The sequence below is a fragment of the Mangifera indica genome, chromosome 19 (genome assembly GCF_011075055.1).
Source record: "Mangifera indica cultivar Alphonso chromosome 19, CATAS_Mindica_2.1, whole genome shotgun sequence".
Taxonomy (NCBI): domain Eukaryota; kingdom Viridiplantae; phylum Streptophyta; class Magnoliopsida; order Sapindales; family Anacardiaceae; genus Mangifera; species Mangifera indica.
Genome location: NC_058155.1, coordinates 10,187,307 through 10,213,249, shown reverse-complemented (window position 1 = coordinate 10,213,249; position 25,943 = coordinate 10,187,307). Strand labels below are relative to the sequence as shown.

At 33.4% G+C, this 25,943-nt stretch overlaps 2 protein-coding genes across 7 annotated transcripts; both read left to right on the top strand.

The window, feature by feature from the left end:
• The first annotated feature begins 6,909 nt into the window (after positions 1-6,909).
• On the top strand, positions 6,910-17,854 carry LOC123202666 (protein FAM135B-like). 6 transcript variants are annotated; one of them, XR_006499038.1, is made up of 16 exons: positions 6,910-7,113; positions 7,512-7,892; positions 7,985-8,070; positions 10,099-10,253; positions 10,406-10,470; positions 10,615-10,809; positions 10,959-11,013; positions 11,656-11,901; positions 11,998-12,131; positions 13,717-13,906; positions 14,005-14,064; positions 14,151-14,405; positions 15,140-15,398; positions 15,463-15,690; positions 16,417-16,464; positions 17,183-17,854. XR_006499038.1 is itself a non-coding variant. In XM_044618669.1 (16 exons), the coding sequence occupies exons 2-16, from the start codon at positions 7,759-7,761 to the stop codon at positions 17,471-17,473; spliced, it is 2,379 nt and encodes a 792-aa protein (XP_044474604.1). In that variant the 5' UTR covers positions 6,912-7,113; positions 7,512-7,758; the 3' UTR covers positions 17,474-17,854. The 6 variants fall into 6 exon arrangements, 4 of the variants coding, with proteins under 4 accessions (XP_044474604.1, XP_044474602.1, XP_044474603.1 ...); XR_006499037.1 differs by having other exon boundaries at positions 16,414-16,464; positions 17,183-17,272; XM_044618669.1 differs by having other exon boundaries at positions 6,912-7,113; positions 15,485-15,690.
• A 1,685-nt stretch (positions 17,855-19,539) lies between these two features.
• Positions 19,540-24,470, top strand: LOC123202626 (xylulose kinase 2-like). Its single transcript, XM_044618592.1, has 11 exons — positions 19,540-19,686; positions 20,096-20,750; positions 20,899-20,987; positions 21,539-21,603; positions 22,484-22,539; positions 22,718-22,838; positions 22,909-22,983; positions 23,068-23,121; positions 23,468-23,562; positions 23,651-23,825; positions 24,083-24,470. The coding sequence occupies exons 1-11, from the start codon at positions 19,628-19,630 to the stop codon at positions 24,313-24,315; spliced, it is 1,677 nt and encodes a 558-aa protein (XP_044474527.1). The 5' UTR covers positions 19,540-19,627; the 3' UTR covers positions 24,316-24,470.
• The last annotated feature ends 1,473 nt before the right edge of the window (positions 24,471-25,943 follow it).

Below are 25,943 nucleotides of genomic sequence, written 5' to 3'. Positions count from 1 at the left end.
TTTTTTTTTTTTGTACAATAGCCAGATTATCTCTTCGAGGGTGAAATTCTAGGTCTAATGGTTAATCTCATAAAGTATTGAAATGTGACAAGAGAAAATTTGAACTCTCTTTTTTATTTTTTTCTTTAAGAATTCTCCCCTTTGCCCCTCAAACAGCCTCTCCGAGGCTTTTCACTGCCATTTTGCTACTCTATTCCTCGCAATTATGATAAATTTGGTTTCTTTTTGCCTTCGGACTTTTAAAATAACACGAAAATAAAAAAATTTTCATCACTTCTGAGAGGTACTATGAAAGATTAATTTTTTCTTTTCCTTCTGGTGCATCTGAACAGAGAGCTGGATGGTTTTTTTTTTTTTTTTTAAATTTTTTCTCATTCTGGAAAGCAGTACCCATTTGATGAACTCCTCTAGACTTTGCAGAACATGTACAAATAAGAAGCATCCCCAGTTGGCAGCTCTACTTTTTTCCCCTGCGTAAATATGCTGAAACATGCATGACTATCAGACTGAGAATATCATCCACGTGACTAAATTATTCCAGTCCTGCAAAAGATTGTCCTCAAAGCTTAAATAATTTACCTAATTCAGAGGAAAGATTCTTGATTACATATATAATTCCCTCTTTGTAGAAAGATTCTCTCTGCAAACAATAAACCAAACTTATACTTCAAACTAAATAGGTACGTCAGACCAGCAATGGCTAATTTTCTGCAGGTTTATGAGTCAATACCTGGTACATGCCACTAAAATATCCTCCTGAAAATGAAAAGAAAACCATACATGGTCATAGTGTTCATTTCTTTCCAATCTAAATTCAAAGTTTTTAGATGTTATGTTTATGTATTAGTTAGTGGTTTACTTAATATGGTTAGATGTGTTCTTCAATATGGATGAAAAACTTAGACCGATTAACTTGAGTTTGAATAATGAGGTATTATAACAAAGTAAAATTTTAAATTAACTTCGTTTAGGATTTGACTAGAATGATCTCCTTTTATGTGAAAAATTTGAACTAATTAGCTTAATCCAAATAATGAGATATTACAACAAAGCAAAACTCTGAATTAACCTGTATACTAGTTATAAGTCCGGTTACTATATCACAAGGTTACCTATTTGATGAAGTCGGGCAAGGCTCCCTGATCATAAAAAAAAAACCTTGGATGGAGGTCAAAAAATCGGTTAATAATATATATATATATATATATAGACACATGCACATATGCGCGTGCGCATACGATGAAAGCTAAATCTATGAGATAATGGTTTACTTAATATGGTTAGATGTGTTCTTCAATATGGATGAAAAACTTAGACCGATTAACTTGAGTTTGAATAATGAGGTATTATAACAAAGTAAAATTTTAAATTAACTTCGTTTAGGATTTGACTAGAATGATCTCCTTTTATGTGAAAAATTTGAACTAATTAGCTTAATCCAAATAATGAGATATTACAACAAAGCAAAACTCTGAATTAACCTGTATACTAGTTATAAGTCCGGTTACTATATCACAAGGTTACCTATTTGATGAAGTCGGGCAAGGCTCCCTGATCATAAAAAAAAAACCTTGGATGGAGGTCAAAAAATCGGTTAATAATATATATATATATATATATAGACACATGCACATATGCGCGTGCGCATACGATGAAAGCTAAATCTATGAGATAATGGTTTACTTAATATGGTTAGATGTGTTCTTCAATATGGATGAAAAACTTAGACCGATTAACTTGAGTTTGAATAATGAGGTATTATAACAAAGTAAAATTTTAAATTAACTTCGTTTAGGATTTGACTAGAATGATCTCCTTTTATGTGAAAAATTTGAACTAATTAGCTTAATCCAAATAATGAGATATTACAACAAAGCAAAACTCTGAATTAACCTGTATACTAGTTATAAGTCCGGTTACTATATCACAAGGTTACCTATTTGATGAAGTCGGGCAAGGCTCCCTGATCATAAAAAAAAAACCTTGGATGGAGGTCAAAAAATCGGTTAATAATATATATATATATATATATAGACACATGCACATATGCGCGTGCGCATACGATGAAAGCTAAATCTATGAGATAATGGATTACCCATCATGCATACATTACAACTATCGTTACCAACAAATATTGTCAACCCCACTCTCTATCAACACACTCGTTACCTCGAACCACAAACCACCCCCTCAAAACACATTTAATTTGTCAATGAAATACCAATAGGTTTTTTACAAATGAAATTTGTTTCACCACCCCCAACACAACTAATTGAGGGAAGTTGTGTACTCAGTGATGATAGATAATGGTGATGGTGTTGAGAAGATTTATTTAAACAAAAACACAACATTAATTTCTCCCCTTTTTGTTGTGTCATCTTCCATGATGGAGCTAACTCTTATTTTGTTTTTTGTTTGACTTATCAGAAGTGGTTTTTATGGTGCATGCGAGTGATTTCTTGATAAGAAAAAATGAGGGTTAAGATCTTAAGAGTTAGTAAAATTGGTGAAACATTATAATTTTTAAAGTGAAAGTTTGAGTTTGAGTTTTTATCACGTTGGTGAAATCTTGACTTATCTAATGTAGTGATTATGGGTCCAGTCATTGTATCTTGAATTTAGCAATCCAACAAATATAAACAAGGTCTCTTATTATAAAAAAAAAAAAAAAAAAGCTAAGGGATTACCTAAAATTGCATCACTTTGATGCTAGAACAATTGGAATCACATTGAAATTGTACGATTCCAAACGAAATGACACTAAGAGGTGATTGGGAACGCACCCTCCAGGTGCTATTCCAACCAAATTATATAGTCCTGATGTGATTTAGTCTAAATTAAACCTGATTAGTTTGCAGGCTAATAAAGTCGTTCATCAAACTGTTTTAACTTTTTGTAATTATTAACCCTAAAATTAATATAAATCCAGACCGAAAACGCATTCAACAACCATTACAATATATCAGGGAGGGTCCTCGCCCAAGGCAACTGTATGTTTAACGCCCATCCCTATGCCTTCAACAATCAACAGGGATGTTTTGTATACACGGCCAGATAATTTAATTAGTTACTTTTGCAATCCATTCAAACTCTTGAATCTTGAAAAGAACCATCTTAATTATAGGGACAATTCGGATAACGTCAGACTTTCAAAGTCCTCTTACAATATATATACAAAATAATATGTCACACATCGAAAGAATGAATTTGTAAACTCAATTTCTTAAATGAGGATAAATTCTTTGTAACCCTAGTTCTGCTACGCAATACATAAACCACACGTAATGTCTAAATTCAGCATCTTGTTCTGCAGATGGGTGATGGTGCGGCTCACCAAACTCATCGATTATTCTGCATAATCCATCTGCAGGACAATGACAGCTTCTTGTCGTTGACTGGTTTTAGCTGATAACTTCATATTGATTGAAGCGTTATTAATTGATCATTGAATTCGTCCTGGGAAAATAATTTTCTGATTCTTGACCGCATCCTCGGGCACCATTAAGATATATGAAGTCATCTTCTTCTGGTTAACATGGAGTTACGTATGCTTTATATTAATGAGTTTCTGGAGTCAACAATGGGATAATGAATCGGATACGTTTCTCAACCTGGCAAAACGTCTGAACTTGATCTTTATTTTGATAGATACGTCGTTATTGATCACCGTAAATTGTGATGTAGGGCCATGAGAATTCAAATGTTTTTCTTATAGTCTAGGCACATGTTAAGACCCCCAATTGACCATTATTGTAAGACATGCCATGATTTTTTCTTGAAATTGTGAGCCATCTTGCAGTCATGTTGGACTGGAAGTCCACTAAAGGATCAAGTATTTCGCTGCTGATTTTTATAGATCTCAGACATGTATGCCTGAGTGACAACTGTCCGCACAACCACAACAGTTAATTCAATAGTTCTATCTCAGGGGGCTAAAATTTTTTATTTACTCACACGGTATTTTCAGTATTATTTTCTCGGTGATCAATTTTGTATTTATTTATATTATAATTTATGATCATTTTATTTTAAACGTATCAAAAGAATGATTTTACCTTTTAATCGGTTTGTGTTAGCTCTTAAGCACAATATTAAATGTGTTTATCCAAATCTCTATCCGGCCCACCAGCCTCGAACTTTTGATATAACCGACTCTCAAACTTAAATCTCCTCATCATTTACCATTGAAATTTGAAGGTATCCTTTGGACACTTCATCACTAGTCTTAGCCTCGCCATTTCCAAATCTTTCGCACGCATATTTAACTAATTCTTTTCTTAAGTTATATGGCATTTTTTGAAGTGTGTGGTCACGTAATCACCAAAAAAACATCATGACAGGTCGAGATATATATACAGCAATTACTAGCAGACATCTGAGTACGACAACGCTGACTGCAAAAATTGAGCCGAACTCCAGTATTGACAACAATACACAGACGAATACAGGGAAAACGTGGAATCATGAATGGTTGGCAAGAAGATGACAAAACACAATAAATCAGCACAAGCAGAAGCCATGTTCAAGCCGGTCGAAGAGGCCCCACTACGGAATCGTATTTTCCTGAAAATGAAATCAATATATATTATACGCATTATTAAAATATGCATGGCTGAATGAAGGCAACGACAAAAATGGGTCCCCTTGAATGCTGGGACTGCTAACAGTTGAATTTGAGGTCACGAGTTTACCTCGAGGCGCAAACCAGACGGGTCCTCTTCTCAACAAAACGATTAACTATTGCCGCGAGTCTTTTTTTTTTTTTTCATTATAATTGACAATTTCTTCGTTTTAATTATTCATTTCTCGTGGCTCGACGCAATTTCTTATCAAGGGACCACGTTCTGCCCGAGCTGTCTCATTTCATTTCTGTATTATTGTTTTCATCTCCCGTCTACTTTATGTCAATCCTGATTGCCCATCTAATCGACATAATTAACCAAGGTTCGAAAGTGTTTAATTTGGATATGCATGGAAACCCTGTGTGTTATTTGACGTCTGTGACTAAACGAAGAAGCCAATTGTCTTTCTTGCAGGGCTTCGAATTGAGCTTCAAAACATTCAACCAAAATGCAAGAAAACAAGTGATAACATGTTTGGATGTTATTTTACCCCCCACCAAAAAAACATATTAAAATTTTAAACTATTTTCCAGAGGCGACTGACACATGGTTATTTACGAGCAATAATACATGTGAAAAATGGCCCTACATTTCCTGTCGTGTGTCAATCAGCCTGATTGAACGATCAGTTTTTACGTGCAGGGGCTCACTAGCTTAGAGATGAGGCACTTTATGAAATCACAAACAATTGGTTAAATGAACTTGCATCATTTTTCCACCAAAGAATTCAACTATAATGACAATGTAAAATCACCTAAAGCCACTTGCTTTTCTTTTATAGTGGTCCGATCGGTCTGGTCCATGAAGATAATCTCTTGTTGCCCAGCGGCTTAACTCTCATGTTTAGACCTATGGCTTGATTGAACATGAAGGGGATGAAAATATGATCACCATGCAATATTTTGTTGTGATTTATTAATAGTATTCATATAGATAGCATGAAACTTACACTAGATCAAAATTAATAAGAGAATCTAAATAACAATTAAACAATATAAATGCCGAAAATTAAAAAAAATTAAGGGAAAGAGAATGCTTAAGGATTTTCCCTTATATTGGATTAGAGCTTCAATTTCAAGGTTTCTACTTCTATTTTTTCAATGCAACCCTTTGAAGTTCCATTACCATTGTATCCATTGATACACTAGTTTCTTACTAATTACATTCTAGTTGCATTGCATTCTATTCTTGTACACTAGTTGACCCAAAAATTTGTCATTTACACTAGTTTATACGAGATTTTATCTAAATAATTTAAGGATTGTTTTAGCTTTTAATATTTTCTTTGAAAAAAATTATATGTATACATCTTTCTTATTAACTTATTCGTATAAACTGACATAACAACGTGTGATTAGATGATACAATTATTTATTTTTTTCACTTCAAAATCATTCAGTCACATATTATTATATTAGTTTATATAAACAAGGTAATAAGATATATTTGTATATTTAACATTACTCATTTTCCTTTGCTGGCCTTTACTTTTGAACTCCAACACTTCAATATGCTCCTAAGGCTTGATTTTATAAATAATTATCAAGGTCTAATGCAAACAAACCGTTGGTTATGAAAATAAAGTCATTGACTTTGACAAGATTTTTGAATTTGTTCTGCAGGGTCTGAGGATCAAGTGTTGAGTAGAAGTTTTTTATTTTCCTAATAAGACTTTGACTGTTTCGAACAAATCGATGGAACAAGTTGCTCTTGTCTTGAAATCTTATGGAACATGTACTCCATCTTCAATCTTCATATTTGCTCAATTTTCGGCAAAATTGTGAATGAATCAGGGAATGAAGTCATTTCTCATTTGAACGAGCAACTTGAAAATAGGACGAGTGTTTTTTTTTTTTTTTGGTGGAACAGGTGTTCCAGACACTTTTTATACATGTTTTGCATTTTTATGACATGACCAAAAGTTTTATGTCAAATTTGTAAATTTGTATTCATTTTGCTTGATGTCTCTTGTCAAAGCATGGTAGGTCCAACGAAATGTAAGACATAAAAACGTAAAATTTTAATTTCTTTTAGGTGGTACTTTACAAAAAGTCAATTATGAAATAATCAGACATTTTAAATAATGAATAAGGAAATATTGGGCCCAAACATAGGTCTGACAAACCTAGCCCATCAATAGGACAGAAAGCACTTTTGTTAAAAACATTACAAGTTTCTCTAAGAAAACCCACATTTAGAAGAGTCGAAGAACTTAAATATTGGGCTGGAGGTAGCCAAGCCCATGATCTTCTTTCAATGGGACTAAATCGGCGGGAACCTGAGGCCGTTGCAAAGCTTTTTGCCTTGGACATGTATTTTTGGCGCAAAACTTCGTTATCAACAAATCTCCACATCATCTTATTGATGGAGAAACAAAAATGGGAAATCACCGTAAAATTGATGAATAGCTATCTTCAATTTTGAAAGAAACAAACTTAAATCAAACTCGCGCAAATCACGACGTCATTATTCATTGTAGATCTGAACCGCGGTTTGTCCTGTTCTTCTTCTTTACCCTTTACATTCTCTATCAATTGCATTGTGTGTTGATCCTTTTATTGAAGGTTTTTCTTCATCTGAACCAATTTCTTATGTAATTACAATTATGATTCTTTCTTGTTTTTGTTCTATTAGATTTGCGCCCATTTCAGGGAGCCAAATGTGGCTCCATAGATGAATAATTTTGGTGATTTTATTTTCTTTTATTTTTACCTTTTTTCTGTTTTAAATGTTGACTGTCTTTAGAATAAGTTTGCGTGATCATAGGTGTTCTATAATTCTCATTCTTCTTGTTAGGTTGTAGTTATTTAAAGTTGTTAGGTTCCTTCATAATATAATATTTAATGTTGAGTGGAACTGATCTTTGATATCATACTTCCCTATCTGCAGCTGCAGTTAATTTCTTGTCTGAAGATTCGCTCATTTACACCAGTAGTTATTGATAGTGAGAATTCTTATAGTTTGTGGTGCAAAAAGCAACAAGGAGGTTGGGGGAGAACTATTGTGTGGCTTGTTATGTGATTGAAAATCCAGTTTTAGAGTGTGCTATAAAGGATTTGTGGAGTTCATTAAAGGGGACTAATATTTATCATATTAGATTGAAAAACGAGGATGCATGTTTGGGGGGTTTTAGAACATGATGGTTCAAAAGAAGTTGTTGCTGAAGAACCTAGCTCCCAAGAAGGTTGAATCTGAGGACGTGCTCACAACTGTTCAAGAGGTTGCCGTTTATCTTCATAGGTTTCACAACCTTGACCTTTTCCATCAGGGGTATGCAAATTATATTTTTTCAATAATTGTGGTTATTTTTTCTTTTCTTTTCATTTTTTTAAATATGTGATTTGTCATTGTGTTTTAATTAGATGGTATCAAATTAAGATTAGCATGAAATGGGAGAACGAAGACGATTCCTCTTTCGGCACACCAGTAAGAGTTGTTCAATATGAAGGTGATTTCTCTAAAGTCATATTGGTTTTAATCACCTCTACTTACACTTACAATAGTTTTAATATGATACATATAAGTTCTGAGATTTTATCATGCCAATATAGAATCTCAGTTTTACATAACATGTAAGTGCATCTTACATGACATAAACTTTTAGTGTACCTCAATCTTCTAGTATAACAGGGTTTTTAATAGGCCAAAAGACTATTTCACCCCTAAGTTTAAGTGCTATCCCAAAGTTACACCAATGAAGTTTGAAAAACCCAAAATCTCATCTATCCGTTAAAAATCATAGTTATGGTTAGGGTCAAAATAGTCATTTAATAAAAAATTTTAAAAATCAAAAGTTTTGTTACATTTTCCTCTCTCAACTTGAAAACTCACAATTCAACCCCCATCCAAAGTTTGAAAAATCAAAATTTCCCTCCCAAGGTTTGCAAATCATGGTCAGAGTCGTCGGAGATGACCATCTCCAGTAGCGTTGGCTTTCCCTCCGGGCTCAACTTTCCCTGTTGATCACTTCCCAGTCACCGGTGTAGGCTATTTCCTCTGACGAAGATGAAATTATCTTCGTTGAAGTGTCTTTGTTTTGGACGAAGACGTCGTCTTCATCCGAGACGAAGACGTCGTCTTCATCCGAGATGAAGACGACCGTCGGTGGTCTCAGATAGCCACATATTAGGAGACTCTATATAGCACAAAATTGGAAACACGGAAACAAAAATGTTGAAACATATTTTCTCAAAAATATAAGATATAGAAACATAGAGAAATTTATAAATATGAAAAATATAGGGTTTCTTTCATAGATACCAAATTTTGTAAAAAAAATATAGCGACCAAAAGTGAATGAAACTAAAGATAGTGTCCATCCAATGAATGAACAATGTATATCAAATTAACATTCATTGAACACTTATCCAATTTGTTCCATCAACCAACAATTATGGTAAAGAAAGAGATAGTATGCAGATTAATCCAAAGCTGATTCAAAATAACATCAACTTATCAAAATTATAACTCACAACTAGAAGTGAGTGAAACTAATTTAGAATTGTGATAATCTTTTGAAACCTCAAAATGAAACAAAGCAAGGTCATACGAATTACAAGTTACAAGTTACGAATGATACTTGGACTGAAAAGTATGAAATAACAAGGTCACTGAGAGTTTGAGACGTTGGAGAGGAGATGATTTTCCATCGTCGATGCACTGTCGATGATGAAAAAAATTTGTCGACTGTTGACTGGTAACTGGTTTGACAAAGCCGATTTTTTGAGCATTTGCCAATAGTTAGAGAAGCCAAAAATGAGTTTTAACACGTCAAAGAAGAAAGAAGTTTTAGATAGAAAAGGAGACGATTTTAGAGTTAGGGTTCAATATTGTGAAAAAGAATGAAACATGAAATCGAATTTTAAAGAATTAAAAAAATTAGGAAAAGAAACGCATTTCTTCGATTTTTTTATATTTTTGAAACGTCCCCAAAACATTTATACTAGATTTAGAGCGTTTAATAAACGGAAACGTTTCAGAAATACAGAAACACATCATGGGGTGCAATTATGTGCTTCCTAAATGAGACATCAAGGCATCTATTTTGGAATTATTGCAGTTCCTAAAATAGACTCAAACATTAGCTTGTTGTTTATATAAAGTGTGAATGCGGCTTATGGATTGTTGTCTGTTCTTTAAAACTGATTACTTAGTATCTATTCTGCTCAAAAATTTGATGAATCTTACCCGGGGTGAGACAAGCTACCTTTAGAAGACAAATGAATTTACATTTACGATGCCAAAATTGGGCATATTGCTATCAGATAGAAGGTGTACAGAAGAGCACCAGAAAAGAAAAATAATGATAAAGAACAGACAAATACTCTACTTCTACATGTTATTCAGTCATTGAACTATTGTTTCCTTCATTCAAATCATTAAGTTTTTGATCTTTCATTGTGCTTCTGGAACTTGTTATTTTTTATGTTCAGTTAAGAACTAAATTTTTAAAATGGTGACATTGGTTGAGCCGCAGCTCCCAATCTAGGTTATGGTGAAATTTTTGGAGGATGGAGGATCAATGATAGAGACAACAGTTTTTCTACACAGCCATTCCGGATCAAGTATGCAAGGCAGGATATTATTCTATCTATCCTGATTTCATTCAGTCTATCTCCTAGTAAATATGAGGTAAATCTCCCCCTTGCTCCTCACTGAGATAGGAACCTTTTTTTTTTTGGTTTTTTTGGTTTTAAAACTATAGGGAAATCTTCCTGAAATGGGGGAGGAAAGCATTGCTATTGATGTCATATCTTGCTATTGATATGGCATTTTGTTGATAGGGTCCATTTACATCTGCTATTATTTTGAAGTTTGAGCTTATGTATGCTTCAATCTCGGAGATTCGGTGAGTTGACAGAATCTTTATGTTGGTAATTTTGCCCATTTAGTAGGGGTAAAAGTGGAATTTAGTTCTCTCTTACACCCTTTGATATCTGATATTTTCTGATTGAGATTATAAAATTAACACCAAGTGTAATGCTATGTGCAGGTACGAGTTGCAGGCTTCTCTGGATGCTTGTCCTGCTGCAGTCCATGAATTTCGGATACCTCCTAAAGCACTTTTGGGATTGCACTCATATTGCCCTGTCCACTTTGACGCATTTCATGCAGTGCTTGTTGATGTAAGCATTCATGTGAGTCTACGCAAAGCTGGTTCTCACAGCCCTGCATTGAAGGTATCCAGGTTTGTTACAGATTCTAGTTTCTAAAAAAGCTATCTTCCTCATGGTTAGACCCCCACATGGTAACCGTTCTTCCTTTTCTTTAAATTTATATTTGTAGCTTGTTTGTAAACTAATTCTTGTGCCATATTGGTTAACTAAATTATCTCAGTGATACTTTCAAGGATGCAGATGTTGCTGGCAGGATTGTTAATGCATCTGATCAAGTATGTTTTTTCCCAATTGACTTTTTGTTTGCAATAACCTCTATTTGAAATTGTCAAGTTAATTTTTGTGTCTTCTCTTGCTCTTTCCGTTCTACTGCTGTATGTGGGTTGTGTTCTTTGCCTTTAATCAGGCTTTCTGTACATTTGTTCCTGGATAATGCTATATTATTACATTTATATGTATGTAGAGCCCCAGTTCATGCATGGTCTCCTGGGTCTCTCTGTGTGTATGTGCATGCTATGAATTGACCTAGCCCAGGCTTTTCTTTATATTCTATCTTTACTGGTATTCACCTTTTTTGCATAAAGAAAATGTTGACTGTGTCTCGGATCCTCTTCAAGGCAGCAGTATAGTTGTTTTATCACCTTATCTTGTTATAATCATTTTGCAGAGTTCAAACACCAATTAGAATTTTTTATGGGACTCTTGCTATTTGATCTTTTTTAACCACCGTCTTCTATTGACAAGTATGAATTTATAATATTTTCATAGTTCTGGTTCTCTGTTTGCTTCGACTTTCTTAGACTTGAACCCCATGATTCACACATATTGAGATGCTTGTAGCTTTTAACTATTTTTCTACCATTTCCTTGACAAATTATTGTCTAATTTACTGATGGCTTGCTTTTGAACTTGATTAGGCTTTGGATCAAGTGGCCTCTGCAGATACAAAACCTGTCATCCTTGTTAAAGCATTATTAGATTCCCGCAGTACTTTGCTTGAAGATCTACAAAAACTTAGTGAAGCAATTAATCAAGCTATTGATATGACTGAGTTTATGTCTGGAATAGATGCTATAAAGTTGTCTCATCCTCTCTTGCAAGTGAATCTGGGTACTGCCAACGGTGAAGTTCCAGAACAAGGCATGCCACGGAATCATTCTGAGGTCATTGCTTTACTTGTGCTGTATATCTTGATTCTTCATTGCAATTTTTTATACTTTGTGGTTGATTTTTATTAAGGTTACTTTTTTCATTAACAGAGTGCAAAGGGTTCTCAGAATTTTCAGAGGGATCAGTTGCTCAGCACCTTATCAGAGGAAAACCTGTTGAAAATTTTTGATTTTTTGGGCAAGCAAGTGTTCTATTTATGGAATATATTTCTAAATTTCCACAGGTTTGCATCTTTTCTACTTCGTCATTTTATTCAGACATATGTGATCCCAATTTTATTAGGACACCCTAATTTATTATTGAGTAAATTACATTTTTCTACCCCAGGTTTGACCGACTTTTTTATCCCTAGTTGACATAAATAATATTTTTTCATCCAAAATCAAACTCTATTAATAAAAAAAAGGTGAAAAATAAAATTTTCATTTTATTCCCTTTATTTTAGTTTTCAAAATTATTATATAACCTCAAATTAACAAAAATTAAAAATAAACTCTTTAAATATCTTAATCATATAAGAATCTACTTATTTTTCTTCTCTTTCACTCTCACCTCTTTGATGGCAAGTGATAGTAGTAATTTTACTAATAAAAGAACAGATAAAAGTGTCATTGAGACATAATCGTATATTTAGGGGTAAATTATAAAATTTTCAGGATTTTTTGAAATATGTTTTTAAAATTATTAAAATTTTAATGTATCTTTGATAGTTTAAAATATAATAATTACACCCAAAAAAATAAACAAAATACAACAAATTAGGGATGTAAATTTTATATTACAAACTATTGATATCATAATAGAATTTTCAAAATGTATGAGGTGAATATGATAATTGCAATGGGTTTTTGGAATTTTGAAAAAAGTTTGGGGTGCTTTTAAAATTTTTGTAACTTTTTATGTTACTTGTTAGTTTCAAAAATGATAATTACACCCTCAAAGAATTGAATATGACATAACAAATTAGGGGTGTAAAGATCAGTTTACAAACTATGGGGGTCATAATTGAATTTTCAAAATACATGGAAGTGATATGATAATTTCAGGGGGTTTTTGAAATTTGAAAAAGTTTAGAGTGTTTTTGATTTTTAAGATTATTAGGTCCCATCATAGGGGTCATTTAGGAAATTAATAATTATTTTATTGTGATTTAGGATATTGATAACATATTTGCAAGAGTAGGAAATAGGATTAGGATTTGATAATTACCAATTCAATTATGGATTACCAATTATAATTATGAGTCCAGTTAGGTTACAATTTGAAAGGAATAAATAGTAAATTCACCGGAAATCTCTTGACGTAGCCTTAGGGATATTGAGTTTTTAATAGACATGCTAATGCTCCTATCATATAGCAAATATACTGAAACACGTCTCACCTCTCGGAGACCCAAATAAATGCAGAAATACCTTGTCCTTTTGGATATATCGGTTAAAATCACTCATGTTGTGATGGTTCGACAATGTGTCTTATGCAGTATCTGTATGGTTTGTACAGCAATTGCTGATTGAGGTGGTCAATATACCAATAACTGCTAAAGTGGTTTTTTAATGTTTGCAAAATTTTCTTCCTTTTAATATGAAGGTGCATTGAACGTGTCAGTTAAGATGCTCTTTATCTTCTGGTGAAGACACTGAATTCTATTTAAGCTTTAAACAACCTGCTTTGACCTCCTTCCAAGTGAATGTAGTTGATCTTGTTATCTTTCAGTAATGATAAGTTAATAATGGATGAGTCAGGATACTGGTGTAGTTGTTAGATTATTTTAGCTTGTATATATATGCTAATATGGCACTCCATTCCAGGGCTAACAGTAGATTGATACTGAAATATTTACGTGATGCATGGGCCAAGGATCGGAGAGCTGAATGGTCCATATGGATGGTGTACTCCAAGGTTGAGATGCCTCATCATTATCTAAATAGTGGGTTTGATGAGCCTCCCTACAATGGTGTGCATAGAAAAGTTTCAAGTTTGTTGAAGTTGAACGATGATGTAAATACTAATACTCTTCATTTCTCATTACCTACTTGTTTAGTGACTTGCATCAAGCATCTATGGCTGAATCTGGAATTTTCTTTTGTTCTATCCAGCCTACTCAGCTTGCAGCAATGCGTGCAGAACTTCACCGTCGAAGTATTGCACAAATGAAGGTTCGTGAATGCTCTTGTAGGTGCTGATTTTTTGGCTGTTATTTTGCATGTATCTGGATTTACCGGAGAGTTTGATTGCCATGCAGATCAACAGTCGGTTTATTCAAGATATGTATATATTTGGAGACCCTTCACATATTCCTATTGTAATGGTGGAGTGTGTCATTAATGCTCCACGCCGTACTTTTAGTGAAGATTCATACTTCAGAAATGTGTACCCAATAAGCGGGTGTGGCTCACACGCAGGGCCAGGCTCCAAATCTGGAAAACAGCTACCTGGTTCTAGCTCACCACAGCATGGTCGTGACTTGAAGATTGTTGTCTTTGTGCATGGGTTTCAGGCAAGCCCTTACTCTTTTGTAACTTATTTCTCTTTCTAAGTGTGCCCATAATTTTTACTTCCTGTGACTGTTATAAAGAGTTTCCTTTTTTTTTTTTTTTTCCAATTACAAATCATTAAAGACTATTTTGAAAGAGAAAAGAGATACAAAAGGTGAATCAGAGGATAAAAATAAAAAAGGTCCCATTTGAAGGAGGCAAAATCTTCACCGGTCATTACCCAAAGAATCTGAACCCCAGAACAGTGCATTTGCCTCAAATTAAAGAATTACAAATTCAAAAAAATGATTAGCTGAAGATCCCTTCCCCATTCAAGTTGATGAACACTTCTCTGAAAAAGAAAGAGGTGCAATAATAATAATGAAAACTTCCTTGTTATTTTATTGCATTTCGAGGGAGTTTGAAGGTCTAATTTATCAAATTTAAATGTTGCTGATGATAGACTATTTTGTTGATCCATATATTGGAGCTGCTAGTCTTTGATTTGTTGTTCTTGCGTAATTTAAGAATTCTCCTTAGGATGTTTTTTTTCTTGACAGTATTAACGACCATCAATCAAAATATTGGTTAAGCGGTGTAAACCTTGAAATTCAGCTACATTCTTGCCTGTAGAGAGTCATTGTCATTAACTTCTAGATAAATATTTGATTTCTCTTATCATACATGTGTATACTACATTTAGCTTGGAGCATATACCAATAGATTAACATTGCACGTCAGTTTCTGAACATAATAGGGACATCATCTGGATTTGCGGCTTATTCGGAATCAATGGCTTTTGATAGATCCAAAGATTGAGTTTCTTATGTCAGAAGTGAATCAAGAGAGAACATCTGGAGATTTAAGAGAGATGGGACTAAGACTGGCTAAAGAAGTGATTGCTTTTATTAAGAAAAAAATGGATAAAGTGTCAAGATCTGATGGTTTAAGAGATATCAAGCTTAGTTTTGTTGGGCATTCACTTGGAAATATCATTCTTAGAACAGCATTAGCAGGTATATGATCATAGCTTTATATGCCTCTCGATCTTTCCTCTTCAAGTTTTTAATTTGTTGCCAGATATGTGCTTTACTTTCTGCAGAGGGTGTTATGGAACCATACCTAAGGTACCTGCATACATACGTTTCTATATCTGGTCCACATTTGGGGTATCTGTACAGTTCGAACTCCTTATTCAACTCTGGGCTGTGGCTTTTGAAGAAGTTGAAGAATACGCAGTGCATTCATCAGCTCACTTTCACTGATACTCCTGATCTACAAAATACATTTTTCTACAAACTCTCTAAGGTACTTAAAATACAATAGACCTTGCATAAGAATGACTTACCTCTTTTTTATCCACATTTTCTTGAAAACATATTAAGTCTATTGAGGCAATTTATTGTGGAAATTGCTGGAAATAACCATTTCCCCACCATATACAACTACCAAAAGTGAGATTTTGGTTTTGACCCCCTTGTAAACAAAAAAATAAATAAATATCCCTATTATCAAACAAAACTCACTGACCTATATCCCTTATGATCTCAATCATGGAACAGATAAAACTCATTCGGAATAATGTCTTGCAATTTTTACTTGCAAAATGGGTTTAAACCATGAACAGATATGTCTTTTCCAATATCTGAAATATTACACCCATATCTGTCCTTGAAGTAGTTTGGAGTGTGATGTAATGAGTGAAATTCTCAATTGGAAGTTGATCAAAAAAAGAGAGTCAAAGACAGTTGTGAGAGAAGTTGGCTTGATTCTGATTGATTCAGTATGGTTGTCTTTCATAAGGGAAAGTGGTTCACATGCCCAATAATGTAAAAGGTGCCAAAGGGGTCAGTTAAAAAACTAACCCCATCTTGATTGGAACTATGGCAGACAGATAACAAAAAATATGCATGCTAAATATATTTGGTTGCCTTCTGAAATAAGGATGCTCATATAAATAAGAAAACCACGCAAAGTGGATGTGTTTTATTTCTTTTACTGAGTCTAAAACAGTTAATTTAATTCTTTCAGCAGAAGACATTGGAATATTTCAGGCATATAATTCTGCTATCTTCACCCCAGGTATTAACTTTGTTTGCACAATATTTACTTTTTAAACTTGTTACAAATCATTTCAAAGATTCATCATAGTTGCATTTATGCCATTTGCCTTATATGAAAAAGTTCGTTCTTTAAAATTGCTATGAATCTTCTGAGATTCATTGTGATTGCACATGTACTATCTGCTTTTGACCTTATTATATCTGGTGTTTGTTTGTTAACAATCATAGTGCTTTACAAGGGGCATGGGTTTGATAGACTATTCGCAGGTTAATTTGTATCGACATTAGAATTGTATCTGTGTATCTCCTGTTACAAAACAGTTCCATGATTATAGTTTCTTGAACATGGGAATGAAACAATTGGCTAAGTTGTGTGTCCCATGGTTATATTTACCATAAGAATTGGCTGTCTGCTAGGGAGGATGACCATAATGTATTCCTGGGGATGAAAAGTGATTGAAGTACATTGTATCGCAAACTATTCTTGCCCTTCTTCTGAGAAGCTGTTTCACACCTAAATGAGCAGGTTTAGGTTTTTGTTAAACAACTGATAATTCCTAACAGATTGACATTGTTGAAAATTTTTTAAAGTTTATCTTAAGAACTTTTTGTGAATGATTTTCATCACTGAACCGTGGGAAATGTGTGGAAAATATGACAGTTTTTCTAAGCTGTTGATTCATGTTGTCCTAGACTCCCAGTACCTTTGGTGCTCATTATGATTTTGTGTCACTCAGGATGGTTACGTTCCATATCATTCAGCCAGAATTGAACTGTGCCCGGCAGCTTCTTGGGACTACTCAAAAAAGGGCAAAGTATTTCTGGAGATGCTGAATAATTGCTTGGACCAGATACGCGCCCCTTCCTCTGAGCAGCGGGTGTTCATGCGTTGCGATGTCAATTTTGATACCACAGCCTACGGCAAGAACTTGAACACAATCATAGGACGGACAGCTCATATTGAGTTTTTAGAGTGTGACATCTATGCAAAATTCATAATGTGGTCCTTTCCTGAAGTATTTCAGTGAAACCTGTGTTTTGTTGGTCATCAACTGGGTATTCTCACCACAATTACCAGGCACTCTGAGAGGATTGGTACATATGGAGAATGAAAACAGTGGCCAATATTAATCTGTTAATTTTATATTCATTTAGCGTAATTTGTGCTTTAGTATACCTTGGCAGCGGGGAGGTTCAAAGAAAATTAACCATTTAGTTTATTTGGTTCTGCCGTTTTCCTGGTAACCTGGCCATTTAAAGTGATAAGAGGTGTGTGCAGTCTGAGTTACAAATTTGGTTTTGTTGCGTAATATTTTTCTTAGCTAATTGTTTATTGAACAATGTTATGTGTGTAGACGATGGTGTATACAGATAAACTATTATATGATTATTTATTATTTTATTTATAATTTAAAACCATTCATTTATATGATAATCACATTCTTTTTAATTTTATTATTGTTTATAATAAACAGTCTTAATCTTTAATTTTTTCCCGTGTTTCATTTTGGAATTTCTCGTTCTATTTCTTTCTTGCGCTCAAGCGGATAAAAAGAAAACTTTCACTAAGTTTTTTTTTTAAATTATTATTAAATTAAAAAAGTTGATAATTTTGTTATAAATTTTGGGTCTCTAATCCTTCTCAACCATAACAAAAAATTGATTTTCTCATAAAAATAGGGAAAGGGTTGAAAATGAGAATGAAAAATATTTTCGTTATCAAATACGAAGATATATGTCTTATCTCTATCTCCATCTCATTTATATTAATATTTTTATTTAAAATATAGTTTTAAATTATTTATATTTGAAATTATACATATTAAAGTGGTTAACATATATTATTTATTATATTTGAAATAGATTAATTTTAATTTTAGTTAATTTTCTAATTTAATATATTTATAGTATATTTAAAGAATATAAAAAAGAAATTTTTTAACAGATAATTGATAAAAGAAGAGATTTTTTTCTGTAAAGAGAGGACGAAAAATTATTGTCATACTCATAATAGGGTAGAGCAAAGACAGTGATTGAAATCTTCTACAAAGATAGGGATATAGAATAAGGTATTCTATTCCACATTTTTTCTGTTATTATCCCTGTGTTACTCTATGTATTAAGAATGATACCACCGGAAAGAAAAGAAAAATCAGGAAAGTATAAATTGATTGAGGGTCACATTCATATTTTGAATTAAAAGAAAAAATAAAATCAGTGGTAGTGATTTTGTTATTTTAAACAAAAGATCAAATAAGATTAGTGATAATGATAAAATGACTTATCGTGATATGTACTTAAATTTTTATCTATTTTTGACATTTTAGTAACATATCCTGTAACATTATCCGTGATAATTAGCCGGTCAAATCCTTAAAAACTTTGGCCTTATCCAAGATCTCATTCATTTTTTTATTATTCCTATCAAATTTAAACAAGGAAAGTTCTATGTAAATCCTTAAGAAATGACAAATTTTCTTCACCCTCCTTAATTATAAAATCTAACTTTTCCTCCACGAATCCCACCACGAATTTGGCGACCATTTTTAAGAGATAATATTATAATATTATAAAAGTTCAATAATTAGATGTAATACAGTAATTTATTTGTATGATATTATGTTAAAATTTTACTATGATAATGGAACTAGTTAGGGTTTGATCTTAACCGAATTATTTTGGTTTTGAAAATTAGTCAGGCCTGATTTGGTTTATTTTTTAAATCCAATCAAACTTGGATGAGAGAAACTTTAACTTAATTTGGCGTATGATTTGAGAAAGGTTTTATTTGATTTGAGACTTATAATTCAATTTAGATCATATCAAATAAAAAATATTATTTTATTTGTTATTAGAAAAGACGATATTATTTTATTAATCGATTGTAAATTTGAGCCATTAACTTTAGCCGAACTTAAGATAAGTCATTTTTTATTTAAGTTAAAATTAAGTTAAGGAGTGTTTATATTCAGTGTAGTTTAAATCCACCCGTATAGCTAGATGAATTTTGGGTGGTAATTAGTAGTTTTTGAAATTAAGGGTGACAATGTAATTTTCCAAAACCTTGGGTGAAAATTAATTGACTCTTCGGTCTTAAACAATTGTCAGTTGTCCAGCAGTATAAATAGGACAAAGCTAGAGCACTCCCAAAGCCAGTACGAGTCTCTTCTGTTAACTCAACAATGGAGGATTTCTCTCTTCCACAGGATTCTTTTTTCCTTGGATTTGACAGCTCTACTCAGTAAGTCTTTCTGTGTTGTGCAATGTTAGCTCTATTTAAGATCTTTTTCTTCTGATTTTACCAAATTTTGTTCATAACATTAGCATTTCTAATTTTCCTGTAATGTCATGGAATGATTACCCTTTTAAAGCACCATTCTTTATTATCTTTGCCTTAACATTGGTCTTTCTCCTATTGGATACTTATTCAATTATTTGTTTTTCTTTGTAATACGTTTATTTGTTATCTGAATTAAATGAAACTTGTCAAATAATCTATCTTGTGATTGACTAAACATGTTATTTGTCAGTGTTTTGATGTTTCTTCGATTCAGTTTTATTTTGATTATTAATTTCCCCTGTAAATCATGTATAGAATCAATTATGTATGTAATTTTGATGGATTGAAGTTGTTTTATTTTTTTCTAAAGGTCATTGAAGGCAACTGTGTTGGACTCCAATCTTAACATTTTCACTTCAGAGCTAGTTCATTTTGACTCTGATTTGCCCCACTACAAGACCAAAGATGGAGTTTATAGAGATCCCTCAGTTAATGGAAGAATTGTTTCACCCACCTTGATGTGGGTGGAAGCTTTGGATATCATTCTTCAAAAATTCTCCAAATCAAAATTAGATTTCTCGAAAATTGCTGCTATTTCTGGTAGTGGACAGCAGCATGGTAGTGTTTATTGGAAGAATGGTAGTGCTGAGGTTCTATCCTCTCTGGATCCAAGGAAGCCATTGGTTGATCAGTTAGGCAGTGCCTTTTCGATTAATGAATCTCCTATATGGATGGATAGCAGCACCACTGTTCAATGTAGGGAGATAGAGAAAGCTGTTGGTGGTGCATTGGAGTTGTCTAAAATTACAGGGTCACGTGCTCATGAACGATTTACTGGACCACAGATTAAGAAGATATTTGAAACACAGAAGGAAGTTTATGAGAATACTGAGAAGATTTCCCTTGTTAGCTCATTTATGGCATCACTTCTGATTGGGGATTATGCTTGTATTGACGAAACTGATGGTGCAGGGATGAACTTGATGGATGTCAAGCAAAGAGCATGGTCTAAAATAGCTTTAGAGGTTTGCTGCGACTATTTTTTAAGTCCTGATACTTTTTCCAACAAATGTGATAATGTTATTGTGTATATGGTGAAATAATGTTTCATAGTTCTCTGGTAGGTTTCTCGCTCCATTTTAGCTCAAGTTTGTTGAATTTTATTGTTTACAGGCTACAGCTCCGGATTTGGAGAAAAAACTTGGAAAGTTAGCTCCAGCCCATGCTGTTGCAGGTCATATTGCTCCTTACTTTGTGGAGAGGTTAGTAGTTTACTGTTTGTTAGTTCACTAATGTTTTGATAATCTTTTGAGATTTCCAATTTATTGGCTAAGTTTTTTTCATCATCTTCTTTTCTGGTTATTGGCTTGAGAATATGAACATGGATGAGTGATTACTGAAACAGGGAAATGAATGTTTTTGAAAGTGTTGTTGTCAACTTAAGTGAACATGAAGTATGTTAAGACTCAAATAAACCCAATGAACTCCTAATCATAAAAGCTGTCTTGAAGTTCTCCAATGTGATACAAAAGTGCAATGTAACAGCATCTACTAAGGATATGCTTTGCTATTAAGTTGGCAAGAACAAGCCCATTTGTCCTCTCTGTGCTGTGCAACTTTGTGGGTGATATGGCAATGAATACTTTTTCTGCCCAAAAAGGGGGTAAACTAATAATAGAAAAATTACTGTGTGCCATGATACTAGCGATCCAATAAAATTTCAGTTTATAAGCAATTGATTTAATCCTCATACATTTGTGATACTTTTCTTTTCAAGTACTTTAATTTTTCTGACTACATTAACTTCTTACAGGTATCATTTCAATAAGAATTGCTTGGTCATTCAGTGGTCAGGAGACAATCCTAACAGTTTAGCAGGTTAGGATTCTCATTACTAAGTTCTGCTATTTTATTTAACACACTCCTATTTTATTTAGTACACTCCTTTTGAAATTTTGTATGTCATTTAATGACTCAGTTGATCATCAATTTCCATACCATGTGTTCTAATGGTTTCTGAAGTTCCAATAAGTGGATTTTTTGTTGCAGTTGCTGTTGCAGATACATGATATTGTCATAAATGACACAAACATGATAGTTGTATAAATGAAATAGTTGTAGAGCACAAAATGGGAAGTCCAATACTGGTCTTTTAAAAAAAATTAAGATGGAGTAAGAAACTAAATATTAAAACCCTTTGCTTCACTTTACCACACTTCTAAAGATCTACACAAACATGATAGGTTTACATATGCCTACAGATAATTAAAATCAAGAGACAGATAATTAAAACCAAACAGATGTTTTTACCTGGACATCCCATGTCCATTTCACTTAAACTTTGAAAACTTAGAATCTTAGGAAAGTATAATGAGGTAAAGAGCATCTGCTATAGCCTTTGCCTTGGTGATGGTAGAAGACAAAGAATATAGACTTATGGGCAATTTATTTCATATATTTTAAGTGTTGGTTTGGATTAGTTCATTGTTACTAAGGCTAGATATAATAGGCGTGAAGCAATGGGTACAAAGAGATTTATAAACCCTGCATGCCTTATACTTTGAGCTTTTCATTTATCTTTTCTAAAAGAGTATTTTCAACCTTTCTCACATTTTATGTATTTCACAGTTACACTCTACAAAATTTTGAAGTGAAATTTGTTTAAAATCTTTTTTTTGTCTACTCAGTCCTCTTTGGCGCATGTTTATATACTTTTGTCTTAAATCTTTTGTCAACTAGAAGTTCATTGAACTTGCAGGTTTGACCCTAAGCACTCCTGGAGATCTGGCAATTAGTCTTGGCACTAGTGACACCGTAAGAATTTATCTAGCCTTTCAAATGCCTTTTCATTTGATTTTTCCTTTTTCTAGACCATCAGCCATTAATTGACACCTGTTATATGAGATATGGTGTGGCCCTACTATTGAGCCTTTATTTTAGTTTTGACTCTGACCACTGTATTCTACTTCAAATCTGATCCTGGTTTTTGCAGGTCTTTGGGATAACTGATGATCCCCAGCCTAGATTAGAGGGTCATGTTTTTCCTAATCCTGTGGACACAAAAGGCTATATGGTAATGTTGGTATATAAAAATGCTTCTCTGACTCGTGAAGGTAAGACCAATCTTTATTTCTAATGCATTCCATACTGTAGTCCCCAGTCTGATCAAAATTTTAATCTAAGATGTGCGTAACCGCTGTGCGGAGAAATCATGGGAAGTTTTTGATAAATATCTGGATCAAACACCGCCTCTAAATGGTTCGTAAATGCATTTTTCCAATTACTTTTCCTGCATAATTGCTGCATCTATTCTCTATTTATTCAATCTGGTTCCCATGGTAGGTGGCAAGATGGGTTTCTACTACACAGAGCATGAAATTCTTCCTCCTCTACCAGGTCAGCTTTTTATATTCTTTTCTTCATTATAGTTGCTTATTCATTGGTGACATTTGTCATCTAAAATCGTTCAAAAGATGTTAAATTGATCGCTGAATTTAGTCTTTTCTCTCTGTCTCTTATACTGTATTCCTGGTGCATTAGATTTGGACCCAAGTAATTATATGACTCCTAAAATGCCTGTATAGCAACACCCATTGAATGGAGGCTTCTGGGTGCTTATTTTGTAATTCAGTAGTTTTTATTGATAATCAATAGTTGTGTTCACTCCTTTGTCTATGTAATTTTTTATTGATATCATATAAAATGCATCAAGTAATAAACTGACTCAAATTTGTAAAATCAGTTGGTTTTCATCGCTATATTCTTGAAAATTTCACTGAAGAAAATCTGAATGGCTTCAAAGAAGTTGAAGTTAAGGAATTTGAGGCTCCTTCTGAGGTTAGTAATTTTCAATATTCTGTCTTCAAGGGCCAGCTAGGTTCTCCAACCTTTCTTTACTCAGAAAATCAAACAAATCCGTGTACAGGTCAGGGCATTGATTGAGGGCCAATTCCTCTCAATGCGAGCTCATGCAGAAAGATTTGGGATGCCATCTCCTCCAAAAAGAATTATAGCCACTGGTGGAGCATCAGCAAATAGAAGCATTCTGAACTGTATAGCATCAATTTTTGGCTGTGATGTTTACACAGTACAGAGAACTGGTATGTGTTTCTTCCATCTTATATGTTTTGTGATAATCAACGAACTTGTTTGAAACTGAATCCAGAAACCACAACTAGAATTTTTACCTGAACTTGTAGTTATTCATTTGACCCAAAAAAAAAAAGCTTTTTCTTTTATTTCAAATTATAGTAGATGAAGTTCCTCAGTTAGAAAAAAGATTTCCTGTGAAACTTTACTATTTGTTTTATACAATTTTTTTCCTCCAGATGGATCAACCTTTGTTCTTGTTTGACAGATTCGGCTTCCCTGGGAGCTGCTTTGAGGGCTGCTCATGGTTACCTGTGCAGCAAAAAAGGAAGCTTTGTGCCCATCTCCAGCATGTATAAGGACAAGCTGGGGAAGACATCTCTCAATTGCAAGCTTTCTGTGACTGCTGGAGACAAAAGCCTTGTTTCTAAGTATGGGGTGATGCTGAAGAAAAGAATGGAAATAGAGAATCGTCTTGTAGAGAAACTGGGCCGCATTTAAAAGATGATGAACAAAATCCAGATGGCTTCAAGAAGTCTCAAGTTGCACTGATACGGTACACAAAAGTCGAAATATTTGTATGAATGGAAACAGTACTGTAATAACAGGATTATATTTTAGAAGTATATAAAATCTCTAATAGGCTTTTTAGTTCATTAACTAGCATTTATTTATTAATTTTTTTTTAGTGTCGCTATAAGAATACTCTGTTGATAAGCCATTGGGTTTCATACTTTTTGAACTTTACTCCACGACCGGCGTTATATGTCGGATTTGGCAACTTTTGGCAATGGTTTCTAGACATGAAAGCGGTACGGATGGCCCGCAAAGTTGCAAGCAGGCTATGTCGAGGGCCTTAGGGTAAGGCTTCTTGGACCGTGCTAGAGCTTTGAGGCAAAGCCCTCAAAAAATTTTGGATTGTGGGGGAGCTTTTTGGCAAGACATGCGAATCTATTAATAAATAATAAAAAAATTTTAAAATTAGTAAAAATTGAAAAAAATATATATATAATATATATAATTTTATAGGTGACCCACTAAGGGTTAGAGAAGGTGCAACCCAGTGAATTATAGGTCATGTTGCAAGTCTTGACATGTTAGTAGATTGGTCTAGCCCACTAAATTTGCCAATGGACAAGTTTAAGTATCATTTGACTCCAAGGCATATGGATACATTAGTCATGGTCATAACTAATGGTTTCAATTGTAACTTTTATCCAATAGGATGATACGAATGAAAATAATTTTTTAGTGTGAGAAATAAAGAAGGTTTAAGAAGTCTTCAAGATGAAGGTATAAAAGCCCAAACTATAATTATTAAACCAAATTCGTCAAAAATTTAATCTTAATATATCATTAACAAATTTTAAACCTAAACCACATCATTTAAAGATTTCAAATCCTTTACCATTCAAGCTAGTTCTTCAGTTACCTATATTTACTTTATATCATTATTATTATAAATGAATTGCATTTAATCATAGAAAATAGTTAAAATGGTCGCCACAGGGTCTTTTTATCCTCTGTCATTTCAATAATTCCATTAATTGTTACCTGCATTGTTATTAAAACTATAAACAAGGGACCAGCTCAGACTTTTCTTTCCATTTATCCTTGCATGGGCAGGGGAGGGCCAGCAAGCTTCCTGGAAAGTGGCCAGCAGTTAATATGGCCACTCAAATTTAATTTTTTATTTGGATTTTGGGTGGAGTTAAAATTTGAAATAAATTCCAGTGATAACTCTAGGTAAAGTCTAGTAGTAAGTCATGCTCATTCTTCGTTGAAGAGGCCTGGCTAGTAGTCTAATAACTCTAGGTAAATTCAATTTTTATTTGGATTTAACTAGCTCACCAAGTCTCCGTAGGGAGTGGGGACAATAAACGTATTTACCTGTGTAGTGAATTGGTGTGTTCAGGCCCCTCAAGGGAGTTAAAATTAGGATTGTATCTGAATGAATAAAACAAATTCGTACAGTAATTAATGTAAGATACGGAAGAAGACATCAATGACAACCGCCAAAAATGCCATCATAAACTGCAGATCAGAGATCTGTAATTTATCCACTTCTGGAGAATTGACATGCTTCACATGTTCCAAATTATTTGAGAAATTCATACGCCTTTGCTCTC

Excerpts from the sequence above, each read along its gene's own strand:
- LOC123202666 (XM_044618667.1), top strand. The coding sequence starts at position 7,759 with ATGATGGTTCAAAAGAAGTTGTTGCTGAAGAACCTAGCTCCCAAGAAG. Across the intron at positions 7,893-7,984 it reads CTTGACCTTTTCCATCAGGG|ATGGTATCAAATTAAGATTA; the intron begins GTATGCAAATTA and ends TGTTTTAATTAG. Across the intron at positions 10,471-10,614 it reads GCTTCAATCTCGGAGATTCG|GTACGAGTTGCAGGCTTCTC; the intron begins GTGAGTTGACAG and ends TGCTATGTGCAG.
- LOC123202626 (XM_044618592.1), top strand. The coding sequence starts at position 19,628 with ATGGAGGATTTCTCTCTTCCACAGGATTCTTTTTTCCTTGGATTTGAC. Across the intron at positions 21,604-22,483 it reads CAATCCTAACAGTTTAGCAG|GTTTGACCCTAAGCACTCCT; the intron begins GTTAGGATTCTC and ends TTGAACTTGCAG. Across the intron at positions 22,540-22,717 it reads GTCTTGGCACTAGTGACACC|GTCTTTGGGATAACTGATGA; the intron begins GTAAGAATTTAT and ends TGGTTTTTGCAG.